Source organism: Triticum aestivum, chromosome 2B (genome assembly GCF_018294505.1).
Source record: "Triticum aestivum cultivar Chinese Spring chromosome 2B, IWGSC CS RefSeq v2.1, whole genome shotgun sequence".
Classification (NCBI taxonomy): Eukaryota; Viridiplantae; Streptophyta; class Magnoliopsida; order Poales; family Poaceae; genus Triticum; species Triticum aestivum.
The window spans coordinates 682,013,107-682,023,940 of record NC_057798.1 but is presented as its reverse complement, the minus strand read 5'-3'; the positions used below and the strand labels follow the sequence as shown (position 1 = coordinate 682,023,940).

General features: G+C 41.0%; 1 protein-coding gene and 1 pseudogene across 2 annotated transcripts in view; both read right to left on the bottom strand.

The window, feature by feature from the left end:
- Window positions 1-5,023, bottom strand: part of LOC123046685 (glutamate receptor 3.1-like) — a 12,486-nt pseudogene extending 7,463 nt beyond the window's left edge. The window contains exons 1-12 of the transcript XR_006422526.1: window positions 4,164-5,023; window positions 3,985-4,077; window positions 3,824-3,897; window positions 3,575-3,633; window positions 3,445-3,493; window positions 2,744-2,841; window positions 2,494-2,528; window positions 2,321-2,422; window positions 1,914-1,972; window positions 1,656-1,830; window positions 463-636; window positions 172-271 (exon numbers count right to left, since the gene is read on the bottom strand). The product of XR_006422526.1 is annotated as a glutamate receptor 3.1-like (transcript). The remainder of the gene's footprint in view (window positions 1-171; window positions 272-462; window positions 637-1,655; window positions 1,831-1,913; window positions 1,973-2,320; window positions 2,423-2,493; window positions 2,529-2,743; window positions 2,842-3,444; window positions 3,494-3,574; window positions 3,634-3,823; window positions 3,898-3,984; window positions 4,078-4,163) is intronic.
- Window positions 5,024-5,253: 230 nt separating this feature from the next.
- Window positions 5,254-7,964, bottom strand: LOC123046684 (uncharacterized protein At4g15970). The gene is made up of 4 exons (XM_044470097.1): window positions 7,618-7,964; window positions 6,296-6,661; window positions 5,671-6,152; window positions 5,254-5,521 (listed from the first exon to the last, which is right to left on the bottom strand). The coding sequence occupies exons 1-4, from the start codon at window positions 7,858-7,860 to the stop codon at window positions 5,503-5,505; spliced, it is 1,110 nt and encodes a 369-aa protein (XP_044326032.1). The 5' UTR covers window positions 7,861-7,964; the 3' UTR covers window positions 5,254-5,502.
- Between the last annotated feature and the right edge of the window lie 2,870 nt (window positions 7,965-10,834).

Below are 10,834 nucleotides of genomic sequence, written 5' to 3'. Positions count from 1 at the left end.
ACACACACACCCACACCCGCGTGAAGCCCTCACGGCTCACAATAATAAAACTTTTATATCCGATCCGCGATACCAGAACAGCTGTTTGCCTCTTCTGTCTTACGACAGATTGAGTGTTGAAAGAAAAAGAAGTGAGAAGACAAAGTCTGTTTGATATGATTAGAAACTTACGCATTGCGCCAGACTTTGCAGGGTCTGTCTCTTCATTGTTAAAAGGGTCAGCGCCAATCTTCTTAGGTAGACTAGCTTCTCCATCATCCTGAGCGACTTCCTGAAAGAGAAACGAAAGCACTGCAATTAGCTTATGGAACAGCACAAAAATAATTACGAAACAAAAAGGCTCTTGCGGAACACAACATAGCTACCAATACATGGTTTATTAGGTGCACAGAGATATATATACACACTGAATCAATCAAGAGCTCATATATGCAGGCTAAAAGGCTATAGCAAGCAACATACCCAATGAACCAAAAAATTAATGGATGGGTGCCTCCGCAGCAGATTATGAATTAAAGCAATGATGATAAGAGCTCCAGCTGGTGGCACTGAAAGGGCGAGTCTACTCAATCGTTTTGCAAATGAAGCGACAAGATATGCTTGAAGATACGAAGATTTCAGACAAGCATCCAGAAGCTGCAAGAAAACAAGTCAAACACAAAGTCATAATAAATACTCCCTCCGTCCCAAAATAAGTGTCTCAACTTTGTACTAGCTCTAGTATAAACTTGTACTAAGCTCAAGACACTTATTTTGGGACGGAGGGAGTAGATAACAATAAAAAAGAATAAACTGCAATCTGGCATATTCATAAGTATAATCAACAAAAGAAAGACGTTTGTTTGTTCAATCCCTGAAATAAGAGTTGATATCATATTCAGATTCATGGCTGGAAGATTGATAATTCAGAGTTCAAACATGGTTAATAGTGATCCGCTGATATGATCCACTCACTGCCACAGGCTTGTCACTTGCACAAGATTAAAGGAGTATTGTAATCTATATTTGTTTTCCATCTACTGTTATGGACTTGTCTTCAATGGGTGAAGCAATGGCTGGGCAAAATAGATGGGTTACAAAGAAATGTCGAAGTGGCATCACATAGCCTCATTGTTTACGTGCATACAAATAACCTTAAGGTATATTCAAGTTTGGCAGACTACAGGATTCATGGTTATAACCAACCTAACAAAGTAACAAGTCTAATCTAATATATAATGTACATTACTTTTTAAACAGCATGCTAAACTTGTCGTTTGTTGGTTAAACATGACATCAACATGATGCATTCCTCAGCATTCCGCTCACAAATACTCCCTCCGTCCCAAAATAAGTGTCTCAAATTTAGTACAACTTTAACTTAGACACTTATTTTGGGACGGAGGGAGTAGTTGATAAGCAGAAGTAACAAAACTTGGCTTTGCTAGACTTGGCTCTGGAACAGCATTCAAAAGATGCCAAGGTGTGCATGGCTAGACAGCACTAGTACGATCATGAATGAAAATGTTAACGTGAAATGGATCCATAGCTTGGATGACTGGCAGTCCTTCGAAAACCCCTTTTAGTTTATAGAACTTAATACAAGCTAAAGTATGGCAATATTCATTCATAGTGTAACCATAATATTACACTTATATTTACTGAGAGCTACTTACTTGCAAGAACACTGACCGATGTTTTGCCATGAACACAGCAGGAGTCAGTAATGCATAGAGCTTATCATAGAATTTTGGATATTCAAGCTGATGCTGTGTCATAAGGATGAATAGACCACTTAAGGCCATCACACTGATAACACCGCCAATGTCGTATGATGTAGTCAAGAAATCACTTCAACAGGAAAAACAATTATGAAGGTGTGAGATACCACATCAAACAAAGTACAAATAACAAAATGGACATAAACAACCTACCACAAGATGGCTGGGTTTGACATTGAAGGAATAACATTCTGATGAAGTGTAGCAAGGACCTGCAGATTACAAACTGTCACTCGAGATACACAACTAACATCGGTAATTCAAGCATTTTTATAATAACTAGGAAATAAAACCAATTATCTTAACAACAACGGTAAACTACAGATTATTTCATAATCCTAAGTGGCTACACAGTTCTTGTAGTATAATAAATTCCCCTTGCATAGTAGACTGCATGTAAACATGGTCATAGTTTTACAAGAAAAAAGGAGTCAGGAAATCACAAACAACAATTTGTAAATTAAGGTGCAACACATATAATCATTCATAGATAGTTCAAGAAGAAGCAATTGAGAAATTATTACTTCTCAGATATTGAGAATAACGAAAGATAGCTTTACCTCCTTGTAGACATCAAGTGGAAGTGGTAGCTTGAGAAAGGCCAGCCATGCTTTGGTGAACTTCAATTTTAACTTTTTGCTTATACGCGTAGCAGAGGAGCCCTGCAACACTCAAAAGCTTAATCACTAGAAACTTGTGAGTGCATTTTACTTCATAAAGTGTATGGAAGTACCTCAGAGGTGTCCTTCTCTCCTTTTGAAGAAAGGCCTTCACAAACACAAAAGGTCAGAACAAAAACACACTAACAAAAATGAACGTAAATACATAAGAGGCAAGTGAACTAACAAAATCTTAAGGAAAAAGGAAAATCGAAAATGGGGGGGAGAGGCGGAGAAGATCATAATAAGTTTTTAAAAATAACACAAATATTATTGAAGACTAGAGGAAGATCATTCCTACAGGATTAGCCAGAAAATACATACCAACAGTACTCCACATATCAAACTTTGATTCCTTCTTAAAATCCAACGCGGGAATATGCACCAAAATATTGTATACATTGCGTACACAGACAGCACTCCTGTTAAAGCAAGAATGAGAAGAGCATAAAAAACAGAACTAAAATAGCTGTTCGAACTTCAAAATTTGAAGGTACCAACATACTACAAACAATCGCTTGAAAGCTTTGTATGGAATAAGCCTACAAACAATTATGACCAATTCACACCATATATAATCCAACTGCAACTCTGCAAATGACTTTGCAGGGATAAAGGTAGAACATGGTACACAATCAACATTAATGCTAAATCGTATCACTGCAGAAACGCAAGCATGATATGAGAACAACAAACACAGTATATGTTCCTGCAACCATGTGAGTAGTCTATAATCAAGGTGTCGGAACTGGAGTCTGAAACATCGTAAGGTACAACTATAAAAGCTTGACTTTCCAGGTTATCCTTGTTCTTTTACAAGAAAACATGATCAGTATTGGGTGAGCCCGCAATTGCAACATATCGGTAGACAGGATAGCATGTGTTTAGACCTTAAGGTAGGAAAAAAAAGTGTGCCTACGGAAATGTCCAACAATACAATCTTAGTTGGTTCACGAAGTTGCATTAACACGCTTATATCAATGTTCAGGATTTAAAATATGCGTGCATAAAAACCCGAAGTATACCTGTCTTCAGCCCCGTCATCCCCATTCTGCAAGACATCTTTTCCAGAGCCTGGTTAAAAAAAGGGCAACTTAACCACATAGTAGGAAGTTACGTGTGGCAAATCAAACTACGCATAGCAAGAGATATTACCAGTGGTTTGACTGCCCAGACTGTTGGCGATCTTATCTAAGCTAGTATAAGTAAAAAAACTGCAGGAGAAATTGGAGAAAAATAAGTGCATTGCAAAATCATACTATAAAAATATCTTGGGTATTCCACCAAGTTAGCAATACCGCCAGCTCTATGCAATTGAAGTTCTTAGGGAAACAAGTTTTTCAAGGATCTGGTAATCAAATACACAAGAAATAATTGAAAGAGTGGTCGCCAGTCACCACATACCAAACATCAGCATACTTAGCGTACTTGGACCCAAGCAACTCTAGAACATCATCAATTGAATTCGTAGCATGAACCTGAAAATAATTTGAAACCCATAAAAGAGCAGACACTAGACGCTACTTCTGGCTGCAGGAAGCACGTTACTAGGCAGGAAAACTCACCACAGCGTGGAGAAACTTGTGGTAAATTGCCGAGTGGAAGCTCCCGTCCTTCCCCAGCTTCACGAAATCCATGAACGCATCAAGCGCCACCTCCTGCCATGAACAAAGGAGTATACTAACTTTGCCAATTCACCATCGCCGAACACACAAATGAATAGTTATAACTGCCCCAAACTCACCCTGATCGCCTCGTCGCTGTCCGGCGACACGCTGAGCTCCACGAGCGCCGCAACGAACTCCTCGAAGCGCTGCCGCAGCCACGCCCCAAACACGAGCTCGGGGTCATCGCTCGCACCTCCTGTGGCGGCGGCTGCGGCGGAGGCGGAGGGGATGGAGGGGAGCAGGGGCTCGAAGAAGGACTGGAGCGAGATGAGCGCCTCGAGGGCGATGCTGAGCGGCGCGGTGGGGGAGAGGAGCGCGAGGAGGGTGGGGGCGTGGTTGAGGTGGGCGCGCGAGGAGAGGAGCTCCAGGCCGAGCGCCTTCACCTCCTCGTGGGTGAGGGCCCCGGATTTAGACTTCCGCTTCTTAGTGCCCGACGCCGTCGCCGTCGCTGACGATGATTTCGCCATGGCAGCAGGGGGCGGCGGCGGCAATGCGGGGGAAGAGGGTGCGGCGAGGTCTGATGGGTTGGACCTGGGTTCTGGGGTTTATTGATGGGCAAGACTGGCAGGCTGGTCTCACTTGTCAGTTCGGCCCATACACAACAAGCTGAGCGGACCTACCGCCTACGCTTTTTGCTGTATGGCCCGTGCCAGGAAGCCCAATATTACAGAGCTCTCCAACAATTTCTCTCTAAAACTGGTCCTTGTCCTAAAAAAAACTAAAACTGATCCTTGTCCTAAAAAAAACTAAAACTGGTTCTTGTCCTAAAAAAAACTAAAACTGATCCAAGTATAGGCAGAATGTTAACTTTTTTTTTATTTATAGAATATATGCAAAAAGTAATTTTGCTAAGAAATATGAAAATCCATGTCAAAAAATACATATATGCAAATCATTTGCTTGGATGGCATCCTTTTTCCAACACAAACCCCGGGCACAACTACAGCTGCCGTCTACTACTAACACTACTGATGATGCCCAGCATCATGAGTTCAAAATAGGAAAGTAACTGCATTTGAGGGTCGCCAGAAAGTACCTGAAGTCAATCAAAATATTGAGAAGCGCATACATCATTTCATGTCTAATATAAAAACCCGATGACAATACACAGAAAAAACGAGTTGTTTTCTGTGATCTGTCTCTCATCTCAGCAGGCATGCTCGTTCCTTTTTCGAAAGATAAACATGATCATTCAAGGAAGTTATGTTTCATCCATAAAGAGGTCAGCACATATCCGATTAACTACGACATCAAATTCTAATTACATCAAATTGAAGTTGGTAAAGTATGGGGGGAAACACTAATGAAGTTAGTAGCCCGACCTTCCAGTTAGTTCTTTGATGAAAATGTGGAGAACACCTTATGCATGCTCCACTGTTCTCATTTCCTTTTGTGTTCCATAAGCATGGATTTTTATTAGTTTAGCGAAGAAAGGCTGCAGAACAAACAATTAAAATGATTAGATGCAACACTACCAGAACAAAAATATGCCGACTAGAAAGCTGCAAACACATGAACCGACAAAATTTCATCCAATCACATTTCTTACTAACACAGTCTTCACGTCACTGTTGGACATAATACCTGCAATTTTGTGGCACCCTCCAGGACAATGTCAACAATCTTTTCAAGCTTGGAGGCAGTGACAAATAGTTCTTCCAATCTTCCATCATAATCCTTAGATCATGAATCTTGCTCCGCAAACCGATGCAACAGTTAGCATGCATAGTGCAGACCTTATTTAAATCTCTGCTTGGTTCACAGAATCCACCAAAGTATGCTGTACTTAAAAACTTAATTTCCAGCCCAATGTCTGCGACATATGGATCATGCTTAATAGCATTGAAGACATCCTGATCGTGGTAGCCAGGATATCTCAATCGTGATGAGTACCAGAAACTGTAGAACTCTATGGTCCGTTCATTCGATTTCACATAATTGAAGCCTCCATTAGCAATGTTTCTCAAGTCTGTTGCATTCCCAACATAGTGGTCGCAAGCAATCTGAAGGTCACCATTAGGATAGAAGTGAGGAAATGGATTGCGAAACCACATTATGTCTGCATCCTGAAATGTAATGAAAATGAAAGATAGATGAACTAAACCTGACAAGCGTGTTTCACAGAAGGAAAAAGATCACTATACTCCATCATGGGCAACAAGGCTGAATCTATCTCTGTAAAAAAGGTCAAGATGACTGAGTAATTTACCGAGAATATGAAGCTGTAGCCCTTTTCAAGAACCAGCCGCAAGAAATCTAGTCTTTTCCACATCATCTCCAGATACCCAGAAGTCAAGAACCTCTTCTCTTCAGAAAAATCCACACCTTCAGTTCCAAGAGCAAAGCAATAGTGGTGGATCTTGGCACATTGTCTGTACGCATCCCCATCAAACGCTATAATGACTAGATGGTTCAAGAGTGAACTTGTTCTAACACCAGAGCGAAAACTATCAACAAATAGATCTATCACCGAGCCAGGAGAAGCCCATGCAGCATTAAGTGTAGTCAATATAACTGTGTTGTCCTTCATTGAAGCCTTCTGCAAAACTCGGTCAAGTTCGAGATCCTCACTGTCCTAGAAAGGATGGATATTAATTGAAGACCAATAAGTAAACTGAAGAAGCTATCTGATTAAGCATAAATATGCATAACCCAGCAGATTAAACATGAAAAGAAATATGGGTCTTCTAAAGAAGTACATAGGTGGCAACAAATGATGAAACAGGCAGCTAAAATAGAACTTAAGGTAGCCTTGATTGTTATCAAATGATAAATAATAAACATCGCGGTTGCTTCTCACAAGTATTCCTATACTCCTATTACGTGAATAGCCTCATGTTATTCACCATATAGTAAGCATTCATGTGAACAATCAACATCTGTAATCAGTTGGGAGCCATGGCAAGCGAAACTAAGTGCTAGTGTGTAAGATGCACTACTATGTCGTTTCTGAAGTCTGAACTTTCTGGCATGTCCAAATTACAGCGCCATCCCAATTGCTAAGAAGGAAAATAAGATCACTGTCCAAGAGAAAATATTAATCAACTTCTTCAGCGAAGTTCCAAAAGCTATCTACAAATTAATGTCATCCCAAGATAGATACTAATTGGGCTTTCAGTGAAAGTGACTCGGAAGTTAAAGAAATAGACTGCAGTGCACCAACTGATGTGTACTGTATCTTATTCTCATCACATCTAAGACGTCCAGGTGGACAGAACTGCTCCAACCCAAGGAAAATTCTCCAAGACCACGCACAGATGACGCAACCGCACATCGTAATTGTGTAAGCACTTGAAGGATTCCACAAAGTATTTCATTATGGACTGACAACTCTCGTTTAGAGTACATCACTGGACACAGGATAGCATAATCCAAGTCAAACACCGCACTGCAATTAGTAATCCCGTAGCTACATGGCGAAGCAGAAATGCCCAAATTATCCAGCATTCCTCATGATTTAACAGTGGATACAATACAACTACCGCACCGAATACTGGGGGGACTGGTCCAAGAGGGATGAGGCGGACTGACCAGATCATCACCTTGGGCGCTCTCCTCGTCGTCTGCGGCGAGCGAAGGAAGCGGGTACCGCCCCCACGGGTCCTCAAGCGAGTGCCGCGAGACGGCGGCGCGGTGCAGCACGGCCAAGGGCAGCGCGACGCCGACGAGGGTTACAAAAAAGAGCGCCGCAGCGAGTCGCGGGAGCGCGCGTTTCGGGATCCCGCGAGGGTGGGCGGACGGCGTGGTCAGGGTGTGGCGCGTAGGCTTCGCCATGCCGGAATGGCTGTGGCGGTGGCGGTGGCGGTGGCGTGGGTAGTTGCCGCAGCGGCAGAATGGACACTGGTGCACGGACGAGTCGGAGACTGGAAGGCGTAAACGTAAAGTGCGCCGATGTTGTTTGAAAGCGGACCGGGCTGGTTTTGTGAAAGAAGAGAACCGGACCAAAATTTGGAAGATGCGTTTGCTTGGATTCTGAGCCTTTGGTCTCGATTATTCGGCAGAATTAAATTTGCATCATATAAAGACAGAATTCATAAACTATGAAAAAAAAGAAATAGTTTGGTTTAACGACTAAAGTCTTAGCATGTGATCCCACTTCTCAAAACCACAACCTTATCTCTCTACGTTGCTCTTCAAAATACACAAATGACACATTTTCGTGCTTAGTTTTGCTCACTGTAACTTGATGATTAGCATGGTGTTGTAATGTAGGATGTAGCTATGTCAGTATATTACTATGCGACTTCTTTCACGTTGCGAGAAAATTGCAAAAGGTAGTTCAATATTACAATGTAAGCACGTCTAAGGTTTAGTTGTAATTCTAAGCATATACAGTTGTGCCAAGTAAAGACCATTTAAAATGGAAGAAAATAGAGACTCGTGCGCTTAAATTAATATGAACTTACTTCGCAAGGCTTAAGGACAACACCTTAAAGATCGTCCTCATGTCTTCAACATCTCTTGCCAAAGTGTAACGTCAAGAATATTCTTACCATCGATGAGATCAGTTTCTTCAATAGGCACATCAACCACTTACATTAGTTCTTCTCCCTTTTATCGCAAGTCGAGTGGGTCATGCTTTGTTTGGAGACTGCTAACTCCGTATGTTGGAAATTATGTGCTAGAACATGCTCTGTTGCCTTAGCCTATGAACTGACTAGGGGTTGTGTCAATATCCTTCAGCCACACTATTTTGAAAAGCTTGAGCAGCCTCTAATTGCAAAAAAAAACTTTGGAAACAAGTTTGGACTGCGAAGCACTAGGAGAAACAAGGTTGGAATGATTGTGGCTTATGCCCGCTATTCACATTGTACCTCCTCTTCCAATGTATTTGGATTATACCCTTGGGACTAGCAAGTCTTGATCTGTCACTATAGCAAACCTATGTGGTGTATGGCTTATATGTAGCAATTTACATAGCCATGTATACATGATCAACCGAGCAACCCATTTGGTTGTTAGAGCTTAGTTATTGATAACTCTACAACATATTAAATCTATCAAAAATTTAGGAACATGTTTTCTTATTATTAGGAGCCCGGATGTGTTGCAATGAAAGCCAAGCGATCCGCAGTTTCATCATATGCACATGACAAAGCATTAACACTCTTCGGGGCTACACTGACCGTAGCAACACAGACTATTTTCATATACCAAAACCATAGTCATTTAACGTACTTTTTTATTTTTGCCCATCCATACTCTGGTTAGAAAATAGTAATTATCCTAAGTCTATTTTTTCGTTGAAATTTCTAAGGTTTACATATTGGTATTCCCTTTTTTATTTGTTTGTATAGAGCAAATAGGAGATGTTAGTGTTAACCGCCTTTGTATATTCGTCCTTTCTCTACCTGCTAGCTCAGAGGTATGGCAATTTAATGTCTAACTGGCAGTTTAAATATCATAAGGAGCAACGTTGTATTACAAATATTGATGGAGCCAGGGTGGAGTATTGATGGAAGTGACAATGATATTTCTATATGTTATATGAATGAGTCCAGAGATTTGAAGATTTAGTTTGTGGTGGTTTTTGATATAATACATCAACATCAAAGCTCACAATCATTATGGAGTATGCTCATCCATTACCTTACTAAAGGAACAAAAGAGGTCATAATTCATTTCTTCTTAGTTACAACTTCTAGTTGAGAGTAGCCTAGGGTAAGCTCTTTCAATTTGGAGTTTTTCATTTGCTAAACCTTCCATGTTATTAGCTTGAGGAGAGTCAAGTCAGAATATGACTAGCCTAACCCGCGCGGCGACACGCTGCGCTCGATGATCACTCGCAAACGTGCAATCTATTGATTCGAGAGTGAATCAGTGCATGCTCATTTAATCTCAGAACAATATATAGAGACATTCAAGAAACCGAACATATGAAGCTATTGAATTTTTTGCAAATGTAGGGATACAAAGATACAAATTAAAAGTGGCACACTTCTGAGGCAACCCAATTATTCAAACTACATACAGTTCACTGTAGGCATAGAACTGTATATAGAAACACAAACACACTACATAAATGAGCTAGAAGTAGTTGCTGGTGGATTAGATCATCCTAGTATATCCTCTTGCAAGATTGGTGCCTGTGATAAAGTGATAAAGTGATTTTACAAATTTCTGAAAACGTCCGACGGGAGGATGCATGCCTGTGTATGTGATAATGGGATCGTCGTTGTCTGGGCGCTGGGGATACATGCAAAGTGGTAATATATCAAAGAAGTTGTTGCATATCTTTGCAAGAATCATTGTTTGTCTTGTAAACTCGTTTTGTTGTGTAGTTACTTGCTGGCGGGCCATATTATGCCTTCTTAGATCATCAAAGCTAGTTGCACCAGGAACAACCTTAAGTAACATCTGAAGGAAGAATAGCTCGCTAGTACCAGGATGGACATGATAAATACGTCCAATCTTACTACCCATTTTTTGTTAACCTTCCGCTTGGTTCACACCTTACTACCTTTATTCCAAACCCATTCACTCGGGAAATCAAGGTATGTTAAAGACCTAGTAGACACATGCTTTCGATTAGCAACAAACCACTAAGTGAGCATAGTTTTAGTTGTCGAAATTCTCTAGAACATTTCCTAAACTATCAGTCTCCGCAAATATGACCCTATTCATGTTAGGCAAATGAACAACCAGCCGCTCGACGGAAGGCTGACGTGTTGGGGAACGTAGTATTTCAAAACAATTACCTACAATCACGCAAGATCTATCTATGTGATGCATAGCAACGAGCGGGAGA

Bases quoted from the DNA above. Each gene is read 5' to 3' on its own strand.
- LOC123046684 (XM_044470097.1), bottom strand. From the start codon at position 7,860: ATGGCGAAGCCTACGCGCCACACCCTGACCACGCCGTCCGCCCACCCT. The intron at 6,662-7,617 runs GTCAGTCCGCCT...CATCCTTTCTAG, and splicing joins GCGCCCAAGGTGATGATCTG to GACAGTGAGGATCTCGAACT. The intron at 6,153-6,295 runs GTAAATTACTCA...ATTACATTTCAG, and splicing joins GCTACAGCTTCATATTCTCG to GATGCAGACATAATGTGGTT.